At 40.8% G+C, this 21788-nt stretch overlaps 2 protein-coding genes across 3 annotated transcripts in view; both read left to right on the plus strand.

Annotated features, from left to right (window-relative positions):
- The window catches only part of arhgap32b (Rho GTPase activating protein 32b), a 79395-nt gene extending 62103 nt beyond the window's left edge, over positions 1-17292 (plus strand). For both annotated transcript variants that reach the window (XM_055148583.1, XM_055148584.1), the window contains 12 exons: positions 2973-3122; positions 5312-5414; positions 7049-7193; positions 8521-8603; positions 9301-9408; positions 9507-9652; positions 10169-10370; positions 10599-10744; positions 10847-10921; positions 11191-11991; positions 12330-12967; positions 13295-17292. In XM_055148583.1, the coding sequence (XP_055004558.1) occupies positions 2973-3122; positions 5312-5414; positions 7049-7193; positions 8521-8603; positions 9301-9408; positions 9507-9652; positions 10169-10370; positions 10599-10744; positions 10847-10921; positions 11191-11991; positions 12330-12967; positions 13295-15499 (4802 nt within the window). In that variant the 3' untranslated portion in view covers positions 15500-17292. The remainder of the gene's footprint in view (positions 1-2972; positions 3123-5311; positions 5415-7048; positions 7194-8520; positions 8604-9300; positions 9409-9506; positions 9653-10168; positions 10371-10598; positions 10745-10846; positions 10922-11190; positions 11992-12329; positions 12968-13294) is intronic.
- Positions 17293-17632: 340 nt separating this feature from the next.
- Positions 17633-21788, plus strand: h3f3c (H3 histone, family 3C). The gene is made up of 4 exons (XM_020934609.2): positions 17633-17776; positions 19042-19184; positions 19597-19750; positions 20531-21788. The coding sequence occupies exons 2-4, from the start codon at positions 19057-19059 to the stop codon at positions 20657-20659; spliced, it is 411 nt and encodes a 136-aa protein (XP_020790268.1). The 5' UTR covers positions 17633-17776; positions 19042-19056; the 3' UTR covers positions 20660-21788.

Here is a 21788-nt window from a genome sequence, read left to right on the forward strand (position 1 = left end):
TGTGACTGTGAATTTGGAAGTTAAAGGGGCGATATGTAACTTTTCTAATGGGTCTACCATCTGCTTGTCTCCATGGAGATGTTATTGCATTGCCTGGAAAGTTCTTAAGTATTAAAGTTTTTATTACATAATTGAAAAACCTGCGTTCAGGAGTAAAATGTTTTACTTGGCCTGGGGACATCACCTGCTGGTCTTCATGTGGATAGACAAGTTTAATGTCGGACTGTGGGGCACTCTAGGCAAAGCAGTCACATTTCCGTGGAGACAAGTAGATAATGATGAAAACTTTCTCCCTGAAAAGTTACATGATGCTAGCCTGATTCTGACCTCGCAGAATAAGGATTTGTTAGTTTTTCATTTAACCAATCTCTGCCATTTGGTCGTGACATATGTAATGCACGACTAACGAGGCTAACTGGTATATTAAGCTCCCAAAATCCCATAGGAAGAAGGACAATAACATCTTTCTCCTTGATAAAATTCACCAAACATTCTCTTTGTTCCGGCTTTAAATCCTCAATGTCTGGAATCGTTGCCAACACAGAATGTATGGCTCTTTGCTGATTGGCTGGTGCCCGAACTCGCACTTCCGGGGTTTTTGCAAACCGTCTAGTGTATTCCAATTCCTAAACTAGTCGTTGGAGAGAAATTAAATTGAGGGGAAGCACTAGGTGGCGCCAGCCTGGCTAACATGATGTGCCTTTCAAGTACATGCATCTATTAAGTCAAACATCCTTGTTTTTAAACGAACTGTTTGAACAGCAAACTGTATGTAGTGAAGTACAAGCTCTGTCTATATTTATACTAATTTACTTTTTATTGTCTCCCAAAACACATGTCCTTTTAATGTGTTTGTTTAGTATGCAGAAGCCTATCATTGTGTTGCCTTAGAAATAACTTGGCAAAGCTAAAGTCCCACTCTCCAGAAAAATGTCATTTCAAAGTCGCTGTCGTCATTGATTTGAAATGGTGCAGGTGAATATTGTGCAGCTCGACTCTGAGAGCTGAAAATGAATGTGATGTTTGTAAATCAGTGAAGGCCGAGAACAGGGAGGCTCGGTGGAATCCTAACTGTTTATAATCAGTCAGAGGAATTCGCTTACAACGGTGTTTTTTTCACAGAGGGATAACTCGACGAGGACACGTTGCTTTGATAAAGATTAACTGAAGCTCGTATATGTTTAGATTGAAAAACCGCGAACAACTGTATCAAACCACATCAGACAGGGAGGGCTCAGGGCGAAATGATTTATAATGTCTGTAAAATTATGTTAGATTGGGCAAGATGAAAGAAATTACTGCGATTCTATTAATTAAAATAAATATGAAACAATTAGGAGAGTGTTGTGATGAGACTCGAGAAAATGAGAAGAAATTGATTGCGCTTCATCTGTGAAATTTTTAAACTTGCTCTGGGTTTGTGTGTTGTATTTGATGAATCATTCTTCATTCTTAAAATGACTATTACCATGGTAGTGTTTTGTAAATGCTTAGGATGCAGCCCCATGTAACTTTTCTGGTGGAGCATCTGCTATCCACTGTTCTCAATGGAGATTCTGTCCCTAGAATGTTCCACAGTATTATCTATGAACTTATCTATCTTGAGAGGTGTTTTTATTTGGGGTGTTACAGTATCCAAGTCTCACGGTACGATATCGTCACGGTATGAACCTTACGGTATGATATTTATTGCGATATCATGGGAAAACTCACGATATGGTGGGGAGGCTCACGATTAGAGATGTAACAATATCCAAATCTCTCTGTACGATATTTTCACAATATACATCTCATGGTTTGAAATTTATTGCGATATTTTGTGGAGCTAACAAAACTGTTAATATGCTACTTTTTCCTCTTAAAATGCCTTGACAAGACTTAATCCAAAGAACTAAGACTTAAAAATGCTTAAAACCTTTATGTCTTCTTGTAGTCTGCACTGAAATGGAGCAAAGTATTGTGGTCTGTGTAGTTCCCTCTGTCTATTTTTTGCAATTACTGCACCATAACTCTTACTTTATGCAAAGAGACTTATGAGTCAATATATTGTCATGGTCCACGATATTATTGTGAGAACTTTGACGATACGATATCACAATATTTCGGTTATTGTTACAGCTCTAGTTTTTATTACTTTTATTACTCCACTTGAGACAAGCAGGTGGCACATCCTGGACCAAAAAACGTTACACTGTGCACCTTTAATATGCAGTGGATGCTTGGGAATTTGAGTGAATAGTTTCCCAGTTGTGAAAAAAACCAGCTACTGTCAGTGAACCATCAAGCTGATCCTCTTTGATTCCCAGTGGAGAATTTTGAGCAAATATTTGTTGTTGTCTAGCCCTACTCCATTGTCCCATTTCCCCAGATCCATTTGATATTCCCTCCTGCAAAAACAAGTATAGTAAAGAGCTTATATGCGCCTTTCCCAGACCCACTATCTGATTAAAGCGCTTTGGGTTTTAAGTCTCTTTTTTGTCCTGTTTTGAAGCGGAGCAGAGGATACTGGTATTGGATGTGGTGGATTCCTTTGTAGTTGCCCGGGAGGTGGTATTTAAGAGGCAGCCTTTCGCTTCAAGGAAACTACACATGCATAAAGGAGAGGTTTGCATTAGAATAAAGCGGTGGTACACAATGGAGCAAACTGCTATGAGGTTACAGAGCAGAGTTTTTGCATGTTTTTTGTTTATGTAAGGATCCCCATTAACAGTACATTACCAGTATATCACATTAATAGTCAATACATAACAGCAGCTTCTATAATAAGGGAGACGCACATGAGTTAATCGCAGTGCTTGGCTTCGCATTCATTTCTTGAGATGTTTTTAAAAGCAAGATGATTATGTGTAAGCATCATTTCTTGAGGCAGCTTATTCCAGTGAGAAATGGCTCTGTGTATAAAGCAGTAGTGACTGAGTGAACATCTGTATCTAACACAGGTCCCTCTCCTCTCTCCTCTCTCCATCTCCCAGTGTCTAAGAAGCACGGAAAGCTGATCACGTTCCTGCGCTCCTTCATGAAGTCCAGACCCACCAAACAGAAGCTGAAGCAAAGGGGAATCCTGAGAGAGAGGGTGTTCGGCTGTGATCTCGGCGAGCACCTTCTCAACTCAGGACACGATGGTGAGGAAAAACAGATATTTACATCACATTCACTTTTCAGTTCACCGTGTATCTACGGTTGTTATGGCAAGTTGAATCAGTAAATCAAACTATATTTACTTTACAACACTCAGGGTGACCAAAATGCTTCACATTAAAATCAATACGATATAAAAAAAAGCAAAACATTAGACAGTGAAATAAAACAAGTTGTGCGGAGGGTCACTGCAATACTGAGTGTTAAAAAGACAGTCTGACAGGCTAAGGTCTGTGCTGGTCTGCATATCGGGGGGACAAGTTATTGATATATTGTTACACTACCAGTCAAAAGTTTGGACTCGCCCTCTGATCTCTGATTCAATGTTTTTTCTATATGTTTACTACTTTTACATTTTATATACATACAGAAGACATCAAAATATATGAAGTTAGATGTATGTAATTATGTAGCAAAGAAAGAAAATAACTCTAATAAATATATTTTTTTTATATCGTTTTAAGAAAATCCTCATTCTGCTTTGATCTTATTTAATGTTTTTTTTCTTTATTAAATCATTCCAGAAATCGTCCTTCATATATTTGATGTGTTCTGTATGTATACAAAATGTAAACAGTAGTGAATGTATAGGAAAAAACATTTAATGAGACGGTGTGTCCTAACTTTTGGCTGGTATTGTATGCGTGGGCTTTTAAGTCTTTTAAGTGTAGCATTGATGCAACTTGAAACACGTGTTTCATGTGCGATCTGAAAAGAGTGATGAATAAACACAGCTCTTTGTTCTTGTCTGTTATTGGGGCCAAAGTCCATACCTTAATTAAAGCTCGGGAATACCTATTGATTTTTCCATGGCACCTGCAGCACTGGACTGTAATGGAGCCCAGATAAGGCTGTTTAGTCACAACAGCAATAAACATTCTCTCTTTTGTCTTCATCAAATAACATTCAGATCACATCAGCAACAGCTTTCACACTGCTTTTAGTTTACTCAACCTACTACTGATAGCAGTGGCTGCTTCAGTAGCAGGTCCATTCCAACATGGATCCTGCCTTTATACCTTATTGGTAAGATATATAATAATATTTAATACCCTTTCCTAAAACGAACCATACTTTGGAACATTCTCCATGGTGATCGTTATGTTTTATGCCATACTGTGGAAGATTAGACTTAGACCAACTTTATTGATTCACAAGGGAAATTAATGTTATTTTTATTTTATTTAATCAATAATACACTTTTTCAGTACATATTTATTCTCTACTGAAGCTTCAGTCACCACTTTCAAATCGTAACTTAAACAAGGTCAATGAAGGACTGCTTAAAAAATATGAGGACTTCTAATATTTTGACTAGTCTCTGTAAGGACACATTCTTCGGTGCCAGCTCTGATTTGACCATGTGGTTTTGAGATCAAAACACATCTCCAGTTCAGAGCAGTGAGTGGGAGCAAATCGCCTCAGCCACAGAAAAAGAGCCCACGACTTTTTTCCGATCTGATCTGGCCTTGTTTGTTCCTCAGAATGTGTGGAATCCATCTGAACAGCTGCTCCGGTGGTATTCCCATTTTCTGTCCATTCTGAGTGAAGCGTGAGGTGTGGGAGGAGGCCTGGGAATCTCCACACAAACACGCACTTCATGGAGATGTTTTGCTTTGTTTTTGTTCGTTAGTAGAAGAAAATAACTTGAAAAACATGCATTTTTACTGTGAGTGCCTCTCCACAAATCTGCTTTGTAACCTTACTATGTGGCATAACCTGCTTTAGTTTAATATCATACTGTGTAACATTTCAGGCAAAGCAGTAACACCTTCATGGAGACTATCAGGTAGTGGATCCATCACAGAAAAGTTACATAGTGCAGCTTTAAAGAAAAACATGCATATTCTTTTCATTTGACTTTGCTCCATCAACATAAAACCACATTTCTGCCCAAACCTCCAAAGTCTGTAATTTGTTCAGGGCCTGGTGTCTCCCTCTCTCAGCTCTGTCTGATCTCCTCGAGAACTCACTTCAAAAACACAAGTCTTCTTTCCTCTTCTTGACCTCACTGTGCTCGGCTCAAAGACAAATGGACATGAACTGTCAAACTGAGTGTGTTGCATGATGACACATTATCTCTCTCCCCTTTCTCTCACTCTGCTCTATTTCTTCCTCTATCTCTCTTTCTCTCACGCTCTCTCCGTCTCTCTCTCTCTCTATCTCTTCCCAGTTCCCCAAGTTCTCAAGAGCTGCACTGAGTTCATTGAGAAACATGGCGTGGTGGATGGGATGTACCGGCTCTCTGGAATCGCATCGAACATCCAGAAACTACGGTATGTTAAAAAACTATTGAAAGTAAAAACTTAAATTAAAAAACAGAATTTTCATGTATTTGATTATTTTAAAGTATGTCTTACCAGTACAGATTTATTGTATAATCTGCTCTTGGGGTCAAAATATATCCACTGCATGCTGTCTTCGCCCAATTAGCTGAAAGTGCACATTAACATGGTAGTTGTTGCTTTAACATGACGGTGAATCTTCAACTATGGTTTGTGAAAGTTGTAAAATATTCTTACAATCAATTTCTCGTGGTGAATAAGGATGCCCTGAATGTATGAGGTAAGTGAGGAATAACTTTGGACCACAGCAAACCAATTAAAATGAACTGCTTTTTTCATGTTTTTAAGAAAAATATGGACAGTGCCAGACAGATGGACAGATAGGAGATAGATTTAGGCTTTTATTGTCAATCACTATGGCTACTGTTGTTATTATTCACTATTCTGAAACCAATGGATAGTTTTGTGTTGTAGTATTCCATCTGTTTATCGCCTTCAGAGATTTGGTGTGGCTGCAGCAGAGGCTCATAAATCTAATTGAAACATAAACAACATTTCAAGTGTGAATGCAGAAATTCCACCTTGAATTATGGCTTGTGTAGAAAACCTGTCTTGCTGTCATTTCAAATAAATGGATAGATAACTTAACCATTTTGTGTGGTATTTAGAACAAAAACATAGGTTATAGTAGAAAGTTAGTTTCTCAACATTAAGTGAAAGTAGCAAATGTAATAAACATTTCTTTTCTTTATTCTTTTTTTTTTGTCAGGGACCATGAACAAATTCATTAATCTTACAAAAGAAAAGATAATTTGTACCAGATTTAGCTACTGCCACTTTTCATCTGCATCTCTTTATGTGTGAACACGCATTAAAAAGATAAGATATGGTTAGATATGTTTTCAAATGTCTGTAGAGCCACTACAAAGAAACTCTCACTCCCTTCAGTCCTGCAGTTATTTGGTTTTTATTGTGAGAGGCAGCCATTAAGTGTTGACATCATGTTTTTCTCTTTAAAATTAGTAATTTATGAATGCGTGTTTTGTTTTATTTATTATTTAACTTAAAGGCGCTGTACCTTATTTTTACTGTCTTAAAATATAATAAACAGAACTTATTTAACATTTTAAATAGTGTGAAACAGCAGAGGTCCAAAGTTATTCCTGATTTGGCTTAAGCATTCCGAGCATCCTAATTATTCTATGTGATGAGTTTACAAGCACTTTTCACAGCTTTCAGAGACCAGAGCGAAGTTTTGTTGTCACAGTAATGCTAACCCTAACTACAATGCTAACCCCACACTTCCTGAGTCTAGGACAATAAAACTCTTTATAATTATGTCCAGACAGTACACAGCAACCTTAACCTTAAGAGCTGTTTTAACAATATATCCCTGGGTCAAAGACTCTTTTTTTTTTTTTTTTTTTTTTTTTGCTAAAAGGCATGGGAAAATTTTGGTTTTAAAACTTAGAATTTCCTTCGGGATCGGGGAGTATAATTCTGTGTATCATTTAAAATATTATCACTTAATTTGAAATTGGGATTGTTTTGATGTGGATTCTACTTTGTTTAAATGTTAATAGTCCCATAAAACCAACACATTTTCTTTGTAATTTTCTCCTCAGACATGAATTTGACTCGGAGCAGATCCCCGACTTGACCAAAGACATTTACATCCAGGACATTCACTGTGTGGGCTCTCTGTGTAAACTGTACTTCAGAGAGCTGCCCAACCCCCTCCTCACCTACCAGCTCTACGAGAAATTCTCCGTAAGTCACTGCACTACGCACACTCATAAAACTCTCACCTTAGTCTCTACTACCAACACGTGATCCTCTCAAACAACCTTTAACTGCACCTTCTAGTTTCATTGGCGTTTTTGTCTGCCTTGACCTCTGTGAAAAGCACTAAGTAGGCCTGTCACAATAACACAATTTGAAGTGTGATATACTGCTGAAGAAAATAGAGACGATAAACAACACTATTAAAACTTGATTATCCAAGAAAGGCAAGGCAAGTTTATTTATTTAGCACGATACATACACAAAGTATGTATTTAAGTAATTCAAAGTGCTTTACAAAATAAGAAAGACATAAAAATCACAATACAAACAAATAAAATATAAAATTAACTTTAAAAGAGAAGATTGCAGAATAAAAGCCTTGTGTGGATTTAAACATTGTTGAATATCAAATACCGGTGCTGAAAAAACACTAAATGTACAATATCATTAAAAAGAATGAGCTACAGTGAATCAATAGCAGAATGAAACGCTTTAGTAGCTAGTTCATCAATAATGAAACTCTATAGAGCTCAAATCTTATTGTAAAACAGAAAAATGCAAAAATTCCTCACTAGTACAAAGAAATAGTACCCATAATCAATACTGGTATCAAATATCAGTGCTGAGAATGAAAAATTTGTTGGATTTGTTCGGTCAATGTCATTGCTTGTCTTGAATGTTATACACAGTATGGAAATATACTTGGTTATCACAATAAAGTTACTGGTCAGATTTCTGGAGAAGGTATTTTTGAGCTATAAAACACCTGCAGTCAAATATGTACTAAGCAGATAAGTTTAATGCTGTACTGTGGAACATTCCATGCAAACAAATAACATCTCCATGGAGCAAGTAGCTGGCTCTCCACCTTAGGAGTTACATAGTGCATCATTAACTTTATATTCAACATTTCTCATTTGTTACACTGTGTGCTAGAACAGTACTTCAACCAATCATTTTTTATGTTGAAGTTTGTTTGTTTTTCATAACTACTGGTTATGCAAATTCTCCAAATGTTATCGGCTGAATTTATGCCACAAACATTTAAAAATAATAGAGCATGTTTTACCACACCCTGTGATTACAATGCAACAAGCCACTTTTCTGTAATGTCCACACATCGGTCTGGTCTCTGGTGCAAAGTAAATGTTTGGTGGTTGTCATGGCAGCGGCGAGGGCGGTGGGCTGTGGTTGTGGTCCTCGACAGATGTATTCTCAGTGATCTTTTAAACAGCCCCAAAAGTGAACCAACTGATCTGTGTTTATCTGCTGCTTAAACCTCAACATCTCCCAATTTCCTCTGGCCCTGAAGGAGGCTGTATCCGCGGCAACTGACGAGGAAAGGCTCATCAAGATCCATGATGTCATCCAGCAGCTTCCTCCACCGCATTACAGGTAACGGAGGCGCCACACTGCCATCTTCTGGTCATTTAATGTACTTCATGCTCACGTTTTTTGGTCCTAAAGTGAGCCCATTTTAGTCCTGATGTAGGCTTGGTTTGGTCATGTTCAAGTCCTTGTTTAGTCCTGATCTAGTTCAGGTTTAGTTTTGTTTTTAGTCTCCCTTTTGTCTTAGTTTTGATGTTTGAACGTTGGAATTCTTCTATTGAGAGCGATATATAAATATATACGGTAGTGGTAGACATGGGCCTTTCTATATGGAGTTTGCATGTTCTTCTGTGTCTGCGTAGGTTTTCCTGGTTAAAAAAATTGATCAGTAAATAAATGAATGGACAGCTGTTCTCGAGATATGCTAAATTAGAAGTCTATTGTCTAGAGTCTATTGTATGTTAATGATCTCAAAAAGGATATAAAGTGATATCTCTACATTTTGTGTTTACTATTACAGTGTGATCACATTTTGTGCAGTACTTGATGTGACAACACCCTGACTTTAACAGACAACTTTTGGCAAATTTCTGCTGTATTGTTAAAATATTGTCTGAATATTGTTATTGAGATCTAGTAAAAAGAAATATATCAAGATACAGATATATTTTTGTCAATCCTACTTCTGTATTTCACATAAATAAGAAAAATATGTCAATACAACTGTAAACAAATTGTATTTAAATAAATGTTTGAATTCTAGGACTTTGGAGTTCTTGATGAGACATCTTTCTCGCCTGGCGACATTCAGCTATGTCACTAACATGCACAGCAAAAACCTGGCCATCGTCTGGGCTCCGAATCTACTGAGGTACAATGTTGTGATTTTCCCATAGAATGAAAATTTGCTATCAAACAGTGCAATATCCTTATATGTGGTTCTTGTGGTTTTGTTGTGGTTTTGCTCAGGTCTAAACAGATCGAGTCGGCCTGTTTCAGTGGGACTGCTGCTTTCATGGAGGTCCGGATACAGTCTGTGGTGGTGGAGTTCATTCTGAATCATGTGGATGTTCTCTTCAGCCCCAAACTCAGCTCACTCATACGAGAAGGAGCAGGTACATGCACACACCTTGGGTTTTCATTATAACCCTTATCTCAACTTTAAATCATTTTGTTGATCAATAATAAAGGATTTATTTGTAATGAGGACCTGATTTTTTTCTCCATAAGGGATTCAGATTCCCCAATAAAAACTGTCCTTACACTTGCATGTTATATTTCTATAATTTGTTGAGACATTACATTAATTTGTATTAATTTCCTGGAGACTGGTCCTAACTTTTATATACGGTACTTGACACATAACATAGTCACTACATGCCTGACTTTATCCTACACTAACCATGATTTTTTTTTTTCTATTTTAACCCTAATCTTACCTTTATATCGTGTATCTGATGTAATAAAATATTTATGTCATAGGGACCTGGTTTTATCCCCATAAGGGAGGCAGGGACAGAGACAGGGAGGTGTACACAGATAAATTTAATATGATAAAAACCTGCCAACACACACAAACCCACATTGCCGCTTGGCTCAATCCCCTCTGATAATCTGCTCTTTCTTATCAGGTCATAACTCTCTGTCGCGCCCAAAGTCCCTGCTGGTCTCTTCACCCTCCACTAAACTGCTGAGCTTGGAGGAGGCGCAGGCTCGGACCCAGGCCCAGATCAACTCTCCTGTCACTGAAGACAGCAAGTACATTGAGGTGGGCGAGGGCCCGGCTGCTCTACAGGGAAAGTTTCACACTGTCATCGAGTTCCCAACAGAAAGGTTTGTACAATCCCTGTACATGTTGTAGATTTTGATTGGGTCTGTATAACTCTATGGGAAATTTTCTTTTTTTGAAATACATAACCTGACTCATGACTCATGACACATTTTGAACCATATCATAATTTTTTTGGGAGAGTTTGTTGAGATATTAACCATAAACCAGGATTGACAGATAGACTAGCACCTAACCAATGTATTAAATGATGTATCTCTTTCATTCAACAGGAAGAGACCCCCTAGTAAGACCAAAAAGTCTCCAGTCGGGAGCTGGCGTTCCTTCTTCAACCTGGGCAAATCGTCCTCCATGTCAAAGCGCAAGTTACATCGCAATCCCAGTGAGCCCAATGAGCTGAAGGCAATGGCACTGGCTGGTAAGACATGAGACTGAAACAAGATAAAAACATGAAATATGGTCAGACTAATTGTATGTTATTATTAATACGCTATTTTGGCATTTTATGTTGTTATTACAGGAGGTAGAGGAGATACAGCCACTTTAAGATCAGCCAAAAGTGAAGAGAGTTTGAGTTCTTTGCACAATGTTGAAGGTAATTATTTTCTTTTCCCATCAATAGAGGAGAGACTATGGTGGTCCCCATTTTTGCCTGCATAGTCAAAGCTTTTGCCATAGTCAAGGCTGAACAGTTTATAAAAGAATATATTGATTGTAAATTGTATAAAAGATAAATTGTTAACTGTATGATTCAAATATGGTTCGCTTGTAGTCTCAGTATAAACCTGTCGGAAACACTGCTTTCTCTGTGTTGTGTAATCTTGTATAAAAATCCTATTTCTTATAATACATTTGTTCTTAAAGGAGAGTCCAAAGTGTACCGTCCCAGGCGCCCTCGGTCCAGCAGTGACGCACTCTCCGCCTCCTTTAACGGGGACCTGCTGGACACTCGGCAGCACTGTAACTCCTATGATAATCTGGATGGGACAGAGGACAGCGACGGAGACGAGGGGCCCATCTGTGTCCCTGCTCTCATCTCTCCCCCGCGCTCGGCTGGAGAGGACGTGGACCTGAGCCCTCCGGACATCGGAATGGCCTCCCTGGACTTTGACCCCATGTCGTTCCAGTGCAGCGCGCCTGACACATCCTACGCCTTTCCTTTAGAGGAGTCACCCACGGGAGCAGAGGCCTCTACACTAAAGAGGAGCAAAACTAACGTGTCCGAAGTGCTCTCTGCCTCATTTCTGGGGAATATGAGCACTCCTGTTGTTGACTACAGGCCCACTGCCGGGGAAAAGCGCGAAAACAAGAAGATGACGATCTCCTATTCATATATGGACAAACCAACACAGGCAGTGTCTCCGATCAAAAGTGCGAAGAGTACGAGTGTGACAGGCTTTGCCACTTCAGAGCTTCTCTCTCCTGCAGCTGCTGACAAAACTGCATCTGGACAGTGTGTCTCTTCTCAACCATTATCCCCTCCATCACTGCCCACAGACTCCTCTCCTCTGATGGGCTCTGTGCTGCTGAGGCCAGTGGAGCCTTCGCTGAGTGAAGCTTTTCAAATGGAACTGCAGTCCAAACTGGCAGCCTTTGACAGTGAAGACAGAGGAGATATGAAGGGAGAGAGTGGCTCACTGTCTGCACCTGTCTGCACCAAAGAAGGTACCGTATAGTGCCTTTAACGTTGTCTAACGCTAAAAAGAACAGTGTCTGTGGTTACATGCACACTTAAATATTATACGAAAGATATGTCATTCTGACCATGGTCCCTCTGACTACTCACATCAAATTTTGCATTTCATTTAAATCATCTTGGAAGGTACATAAATCAGATAATAAATAGATTCTGGTGTACATATAAACAAAGCCACTGTTGGATTATTGGATTCCATATTATTCTGTATTTCAGTAAATTAAATCCTAAAAATTAAAAAAGCACTTTCCAGCGTGACTGTGTTTAATCATATAAACTGAATCCCTCATTTGTGTGTTGTTTCCAGGGGCTGTGTCTTTGGACTCTTCAAAGGAGCTCCCCTCTCATTCCCTCAGCACTGCCCCTGCCTCCGCCCCTGCCTCTGCCCCTGCCTCTGCCCCTGCCTCCGCCCCTGCCTCCGCCCCTCCTCCTCCTCCCAAAAACACAACCCGGATGTTGACCCTGGCGCTATCTGAATCTTTACAACCAGTGTCAGTCCAGTCCCACTCAGAGCCCCTAACACCAGTGACACCAGTGACGCCACTTACCCCATCGCCTCAGGACTGCCCCACTTTGGTCCAACCACCACAACCTGCCTCAGAGAGAAAACCTGAACAGGAAACCTCTCCACTAACAAACAGTGCTGCTATGGCGAACACAGTCCCATCATCTCAACCCCGTCCCTCCACCCCTGTCTCAGAAAAGCCCACAGTCAACAGCACCGTCACAGAGACCTCCACCATCCCACCCCAAATGGACACAAGCCCCCCAGATACACCTGTGTACAAATGTTCCCCTCTGTTGCTTGAAACCTCCACCAACATCAAAAGTCCAGAGAGGCTGCAGGCATCTCAACTTTGCACATCGTCCAGTACCACTCCAGCTACGACCCCTAGTGGCAGCTTTAAGGCTTTGCCGTCACAGCCCACTCCTGAGGTCATCAAGGTAACTACTGCACTTTTGCAACTTATAAAGACAATTATTTACAGTACAGTGAAAGAAGGAAGTAGATTTTAAATCTAATTTGTTCTCAGCTTGCTCAGACAGAAAAGTAAAGCAGGGTAGACTCACAGCAGTCCCCACTTTCCATCCCAAAACGTCATATCTCTTTCTCATAGCTCTTTCTTACAAATTTGCAGTAGAGAAAATGTTTTCTCATTAGATAGACTTAAGATTTTTTTCAGGAAAACAGAATGTATTCATTTAACAGGAAAAATGTTGGGTACTTCTATGTAATATATATTATACTATAACTCAATGTTTTCTTTTCAGGTTAAACCAGAGCCTGTTCCACCGCCAACACTTCCAAAACCAACAGATGTTCGCCCTCCTCCTGCTTCACTGCCCAAAAAGGCACCTGTGTCTCTACCACCACCACTCACTTCCACGGCAATGCAGAGTCAAAACCAGAACTCCCCCCAGCCTCAGACCAAACCCACCCCTCCTGCACAATCTGAGAAGACCCCAGCTCCTCAAACACTCCCAGAGACTCTGCTTCCCCAACCAGTCCCTCAAGCTGTACCCCAACATTTGCCCCAAAATGTGCCCCAAAATGTGCCCCAACCTCAGCTTACCTCCAAGGCCAGTGCTCGCATAGCCCCCACTGCAGCGGAGCCTGTGGAAAAGCCCTGGGAGGCCATTAAACCAGTCCAACCCAGCACTGAGTCTCATGCCTCTAAACCTCCAGCTCCTCCGGTCCGTACCATGGAGAGCAAACTAGCAACAGCTGCACTTAGCCAAAGCGAAGCCCCATTTCATGTTCTTGCCGAGGGGCATCCAGAGGAGCCAGCGCCCCACCATCCTCTTTCCCCACGTAAATCGGGCCCTCACCAGCCCCCCTACATGTACCACACCAAAGCAGAACCACTAATGGAGCCCCCCGGGTCTGCCTACTACCACCAGAGGCCTGCTCCAATGGGCCCTCAGCCAATGCCTCACCACTACAGAGCAGAGAACATGACCCCTCACCCCTCCTATGTGTCTAAGTCTGAGCCTCAGATCCCCTACAGCGCCCGACTAGACCGGTACAGCACTTTAGGCCCACGCTCTTACCACCACTCCATCAAGTCCAGAGGGAACCCCAGGACTGTGTACATGACGACAGGGCATCAGGGTTACGGCCACGACCGTACCCACAGCTACGCCACCATCCGCAGAGTGCACTCCATGCACGTGCCCTCCACCATTCGCTCTGTGCCCATCCAGAGGACAGAGGTCCCTCCAGACGATGAGCTGTACTTCTGCCAGCGCCCTGTGTATCCCTGTAAAGCCTATCAGCAGCAGCAGCAGCAGCAGCAGTCCTCCTCACAGGCAGACTACCATGTCACACAGCTGCAACCATACTTTGAGAATGGCCGTGTCCAGTACCGCTACAGCCCGTACTCAGGCTCAGGGCCTGTGGACACCCCGTTCTATGACATAGACCCTTATGGCACTATTCGTGTGCGTCACTTCCACTCCTTCAGAGAGCCAGGGCCAGGGCGACCCAGAGCAAAGACCACAGGATACCACTACCTCTCGCATCACGCTGGGCCTCCTGCCAAAGAGCACAGCTTCGTCAGCAGGGACATTCCGCCAAACCACGGGCCCAAGGAGTCCGCCTACCACACATGGGACGCAGAGGAGTCTGAGCGGTACCGCATGCACTCAATAAGGAGAGAGAGCAGAGCGCGACAGAAGATCAAAGGCCCTGTGCTCTCCCAGTACGACAACGTGGGCCTCTTCACCCCCTCAGACCTATCAGGCTACGAGACCCTGCACCTGCGCAGTAAGTCAGACCCAGGGAAGGCTGTGCTGGTTACAGCCGAGAGCAAAGATGGACGCTACCTCCCAAGACACATTATGTCCGACCCTGAGGCTCTCATGTATATGGAGACCGACAAACAGGGAAACAGTGTAGGGGACAAGTCTGATGGTCTCACTAAACCAAGTGGGACCAAGAAAGTCCCATCCTCGCAATCCCACCCTGGAGCGCTGAGTCACAGTGTTTCACATCAGGACTCTCGTCATCCAGAGGACAAGCTCCAAGAGAGGTCCAAACATTGGCAGCAGGAGTATCCCAACAAGAGGAGCCTCCAGTCACGCTACGACTGCCCTGATCCAGACCTCCCCCAGAGCAAAGCTAAAACAGCCAGTGGCTACCACAGCTCAGAAGACCAACCCCGAGAAGCCCCCCGCAAACCGGAGCGCTCCCACAGTGTCCGAGAGCACTACAGCCAGAGCAAGCCTGACTTGGAACGGGAATATGCTTATCAGAAACACAGTGTGAAGACTTCACAGTCCCACTATGATAACCTGGACGACTATCACCCCGCACCTCAGGCCCCTGCTCAGAAACGTGGGGCCCCGGGTTCCTATCCCGGTCCAGGCTTTACAGTGAGCCTCAACAGAGCCTACTCCACCGCACTGGGGCAGGGCGCGTTCATTCAGACTGAGCTGGGCCTGCAGAGGCCAGAGACTGAGATCAGAACAGAGTGAAGCGCTTTAAGGACATGTGTGGTCTTTATCTGTGTAAAAAGACTGAACGGAGCCATAGGTGAGCAGCCTCTGCAGGACAGTGGACTGTTGAATCACCAAACTTTTTGCTCCTCTGTATTTTTAATAAATTGTACAGAACATTGTAAGACTTTTTACAGAGTCCTGGATGTACCTGAATTTATTGTGATTTATTGCGACATGTCCTAATTGTATATGAAAAATGTACGGTACAGTGATTAGGCACTACAGAAATGTAAAATATAAATAAACTATATAGAGATCTGTATATGGATAGAAACACTAGTAAAGGGGTGGATTGTATTTCAGTTTGTTTAAAGGTTTGGAGCGAGGATCAGTGGGATTACAGATTGCATTTTAGAAATGCATGCACTCTTACAGAAAAGTTCTGTGGACTTCACTATCTATTGCGTTCTTGCTGGATGTTAGAGCACAACTTATTGAAGGAGCAAACCTACATAAATGATCTTTTACCTGATAAAACGGTTAAACAGTTATACAGTTAAACAGTAAATATTGTACTTGTTTCTCTCCAAGTATCCAGGTTTAGTATTGAAACAAGCTGCAGTTATTTGATTTCAGTTGTTTTTTGTTTTTTTTTTCTTCTGTGACTGTGCCATTTCTGTACTTGTATGTGTGCTATAAAATGAGTTGTTTTTCCTGGGGGATGTTTTGGTGCTTGTCTGTTCTTCTGCGGAAGAGGGACCAATAGTTTGGCACAGTCTCAGCTCCACTTGCACAGCGCTACAGGAGGGAGAGATAGACTATTACATGTGGCAAGATCTTTTTTTGTTTTTTGTTTTTGTTTTTCATTTCTCATTAGATGGTGGTACTCTGGTAGCATGGACTAATACAAGAATAAAGCTGAAAATGTGTACCCTAAAAGTGCAGGGTAAAGATGCTGCTTTGTCCATCAAAAACAACTCAGTGAGCCTTAAATATTTTCAGAAGTATATGTTGACTGCTGTTAACTATTTGTTCCAATGCACAAACATTAAAATACTTTTGTTGCTTCCTCAGTTTGGGGTGTCACATGGTATTACAACTCATTATACAGTACTATGCTAATACTAAGACATTGTTGGGTACAGACATAGCTCTAACTTGTGCTTAGTACTTAAACAAACATAACTTTTGGCTGATCAGAAACAATAGACTATGTAATTATCCAGGTTAAATGGCTGTCCCTAACCTCTCTCGGGTGTTGCTCCTCTTGCCTTATTTACTGCCTCAAATGGGGCAAGGACATAAGGTTCAATCATGTACTTGAATGTGAAAACTCATAGTATCTAAGGTCACGTTGAAAATAAAGCAATCTCTTCAGAAATAAATTTCATTTTAGGACTGTTTTTACTCTCCGATGCTGTTTTAACAAGTTATTCACATCACACATTTTGTGTAGCTGGAAGTTACTGTTCCTTTAACGCGCTGTAATAAATGAGTAACTCACAACACAAAGTCAGCCAAAGGTTTGGGGACCCCTGGGGGTAAGAAGGCACTTAGCAAGGGGAATTGCTCATTGCAGATCAGAAGTGAGGTAACACTGGAACAACGGTTTTTTTTACACATTATGGCGTGTTTTTACTTTTGTTTTGAACATAATAAATAAAATACAGCATACAAATGTATAGTAATAATATACCATAGGCTACTTTTTTTTTCCAGCGTTAGGTAAAACAGTAAGTGCATTTTAAAAGTAAAATAATGGACTATTTACTGTGTGGTAAATTGTCTTTTTGCTGATAAATAAAGCATTTTAAAAAATGAAAATACAATATCAATGATTCATTTCATATATTTTTCTGCCACGTCGTTGCATGGGTAAGATTTACGTATTTTTTTATACATGTGCAGGTGACGAGCAGAAATCGTATATAATATACAAATGGCTATTTAAAAATGATAATAAAGTACAACACATTGGAAATTAATACTTGTAAATTCTTGATATTTTTCCCACATTCTAAGGTTTGTTAAGTTTTGTTTTATTTCCACTGGAAGCAGTATTTTTTCAACAATAGAGATTTTTATGGCTTTATTTATTGTCTAGGCGTTTAATAGTGTCAAAATGTTGCGATAATGCAAAGTACACTTCAGTGTTTACAAAAGTTGGCGGATGCTTGTTGGAGACAGATGATTGACACCGCCGCCATTTTGCTCCAGCTCTGCTCCATTGTGTGGAGATAGTAAATATCTGACACTGACACACAACCACAACACACTAGTTTCGCTTCGAGAAAAAGACCCAAATCACCCTCGGTAAGTCACATTTTTTATCATAATATTTTAGCTCAGTCACTCTAGGCACTGTTAAATATAGAAATTGTCAAAAGTGGTGTGCTTTTAGTGTTGAAATAGCGTCTTTTCTCGACGCTGGAGAGAGAAGAAAAGCTCCGATGCACAAGCGGAGAGAAACGCGGCTCTCCACTACCGAAATATGTGCTCCACATTCAATGGCTATCTTTACCACGCTGGTTCGCTTTAATTTGATCGTATTTTAAAGATCCCTGAAGCTTAACTGATAGTGACACTTGTCTATTATCCTTTGTTATTATTTCATGTGTTAACGTGGTGTAATTTTTGAGAAAAATGTCAAAGTTTCCGTCCTGGTTTGTGTCTGTATATCGGTACATTGGTTTGGGTCTGCGGCCATAATCCTTGCGGTAAGAGGCGGGGCCTGTGCTCTAAATCCCGCCCTGAAATCGTACAAGACGCGCTCTCATTGGTTGAAATCTCAGGTTCGTTTCCAGCTCTCTAATCTGATTGGTGTTTTTATGGAGTCACGGCGCATTGGTCTGACCAAGTGCAGCGGCTGTGAGACCAAAGCAAAAGTTTTTAGCGGCGACTCACAAAAAAAAAGTGTAAACAATAATACAGCGTCCCTTCAGATTATAGTGGTGGAGATATTTTTTAGATTCATATTTTTCTTATGCAATTTGTGAAGTATAAATGCCTCTTAGCCACAGTATGAAACTTTTTTTTAACCAAATAAACAGACTAAACGTTTTTTCATTTTGGCTATAATATTCCACAATATGGCAGAAAACTTTATCTATTTCCAAGGAATCACGCAGATGATGCGCCACCTCCAGAAAGTTACGTAAGGTGTACTGTGTGGCTTATCTGGTATTTACCGGCTATATGGTGATATTGTTTTGCCTGGAATGTTCCAAAGTATGACTTTAAATGTATCTCCTTGAAGGAAAGCATGCATCGCATCTGGCAAAGTTGCAGGACAGATTTGTGGAAATGTGAAGCCTCTTACAGTAACAATGTTTTTCACTATATTTTCGAGCAGTACAAACACCTGCAATTGAAAAATTGTGTTATACATAATGTGTCAAACATTCTAGGTAAAGTAATAACATCTCCACCAGCAATACAGCAGATATATAGACCCTCATACACTTTTTGTAATCTGTGTATTCTGAGTTATTGATTTCAAACATTGCACAATTCTTTAATGCCCATTAAACATTGGTGCATTCTCATATAATGTAATGTTCCTTTTCTTTCTTGTGTAGTGATCCTTTGTCGCCATGGCTCGTACCAAGCAGACCGCCCGTAAGTCCACTGGAGGAAAGGCTCCCCGTAAGCAGCTCGCCACAAAGGCTGCAAGGAAGAGTGCACCCTCCACTGGTGGTGTGAAGAAGCCTCATCGTTACAGGTAAACTATACAGATCAAGTCATCTTTTACAAAACTCTATTACTATTAGGGCTGTAGTCAACTAAAGAAGTCATTGGCTGATTAAAGACATTTAACTAGAAATGCGGTACTGGCAAAAGCTGTAAAAATTCTTAAAATCTTGTGCAAAAACTTTTTCAGTCATATATTTCAATCACATTATTGCTTCCTGATTTGAGGGGTTTTGGGAGAACCTTTCCCTATCTTGTCACTCGTAAAACTCCAACTCCCGCCATGCTTTCTCCTCCTAATCTTAATAAAGTGATTAGTAAAATTGTAACCAATAATAATAAACCAATCATTCGACTTACCAACTAAAAGTATCACTGCCTTAATTACCATATGTACCACACCTCTTATCGTGGTTGTCTTAAATGTGATTTCTCTGCTCCAGGCCTGGTACTGTTGCTCTGAGAGAGATTCGTCGGTACCAGAAGTCGACGGAGTTGCTGATCCGTAAGCTGCCGTTCCAGCGCCTCGTCAGGGAGATCGCTCAGGACTTCAAGACCGACCTGCGTTTCCAGAGCGCCGCCATTGGAGCCCTGCAGGTCTGTGTGTGTGTGACCATGGAACGAGGTGGGGCAAGATCTGGTGCCATAAAATCTCACGGGATTAAAATTACACTACATTGTGCACACAAAATACTTGAGATTTTCTTTTCCTTGTGTTATATTTGGATTGGACAAAACAACACACAACCACTCAGGAACTCAGACTCATCATAGAACATCACATCTGAACATTTAACTTGTATTTCGTTTATTTCTTGTTTGTAAAGCATCTTTGAGTGTCCAAAAAGCTCTATAAAAGTTTGATGTCGAAGTATTATTATCATTATTATTATTATTATTATTATTATAAAAAGTTGAATGATTGTGAGTTACACCTCTTGAGAACCTGTAATTTGGAAAAGGAAGTGGTACACTGACAATAAAAATATTGAATTTTAAGAAATATGAGACCAAAATTATGAACTGGAACACAGAATAAATTTTTTTGTAATTTTTTTATTCAATGTTTTACCAAGGAAGTCAATTAAGAACACCTTCTCACACTCACTCATCAGTCTTAACATGAAACAATGAATTGTGACATAAGACAGTGAAACATTTACAGATTAAAGATATAAATTGAAATTATGTAAAAATGTTTAAAAAAGTTAAAAATCTTGTCTTTCCATGGATCCAATCTTGTGTCCTGTCTTGTGAAATTGTGCCTTATCCCATCCCTCTCCTCAAATCATGCTTCACTGTTATTTTGAGTTATTGGGTTACGTTGAATCATCCTTTTTTTAACCTTTTGCTCTGTCCTCTGTCCTCTTTCTGCAGGAGGCCAGTGAGGCGTACCTGGTGGGTCTCTTTGAGGACACTAACCTGTGTGCCATCCATGCCAAGCGTGTCACCATCATGCCCAAAGACATCCAGCTGGCCCGTCGTATCCGTGGAGAGCGCGCTTAGATGCCCCTCCTCTGTTTTCTTTACCTCTCCTGCCCCCCTCGCTCCTGTATTCTGCCCCTCCCTCACCCCTCACCCCAAATCGCCTGGCTTCTCTGTAAACATTAGAGTAATCACGTTAAAGAGATAGATTCTTGTGAAAGTCTAGTCTCTGCTAGTTTTGTTGTCTTTACCAAATGTTTTAGGATACCTTCTTTGTGCATGTTAAGAGTTTTTCAGATCAGACTTACATGTAAACATGGTCACATGTGTCTCTTAATGGTCTAAAGGAGGCAGGCTGTTGTAGGTAAAAGACCATGAAGAGATATTTGTGTGAGAAACAGCCCAGTCTGGGACGTGGCTAAGAGACTAGTCTGCTTAAGGGGAGCTACAACTTCCACAGCAGGGTGCTAATAAAACTAGTCCCAAGGCCTCAGACCAGCTGAACCTTCCTCCCCTCTCCCCCTCACCCCGACTCCCCTGTCCTCACCTCCAGTCCCCCCTGTGACCTCTGACCTCTGGGGGAGCAGGAGGAGCTGGTTCACTGTTTCCACTCGTGAACATGTGAGCTTTGATTTGTCTAACTTCTTGTACTCATCACACACGAATCTCTTGGTTGCTCAAGACTTGATTATTGATGTGGATATGGTGTTTATGTTATTATTTTTTACACATGATTAATGACAAACTTTTGTTTTCTTCTTAAACAGTAATGAATAAGTGCAAAATTATTGAGGATGTCAAAATTGCTTTTAGTTTGATTTTTTTTTTTTTCCCCCAGAGTGACTAGCTTTCCAGTTTGAGGAAGCTTCGCAATTTTCCATTTGCAGCCACACAGGGGCGCTGTGTAACATTTTTTCAGATAAAACCCTCTCTGTCCATGAGCTATACTTTTGCCTGCTTCTCATTGTTCATCTGAGTAGTTATGACGTTCATAATGACAGCACATACTGCATGTGGGTTTGTATGTCCCTCCTACATCTGTACATCTGAGGAGAAATAACCAGTCCAATTTGTGATACACAAAATAACCTCATTTAATTTCTTCTATATTTTTACTTCCTCAGAAATGTCAGACGTTTAAAAGCTGATCTTTGTATTTTCCAAATTTCTCATATGATGGTGGTAATAAACAAATAGATGTTAAAATAAA

This window comes from Boleophthalmus pectinirostris, unplaced genomic scaffold, assembly GCF_026225935.1.
Source record: "Boleophthalmus pectinirostris isolate CB_2022bp ecotype Guang Dong unplaced genomic scaffold, ASM2622593v1 HiC_scaffold_12, whole genome shotgun sequence".
In the NCBI taxonomy this organism is placed as follows: Eukaryota; Metazoa; Chordata; class Actinopteri; order Gobiiformes; family Gobiidae; genus Boleophthalmus; species Boleophthalmus pectinirostris.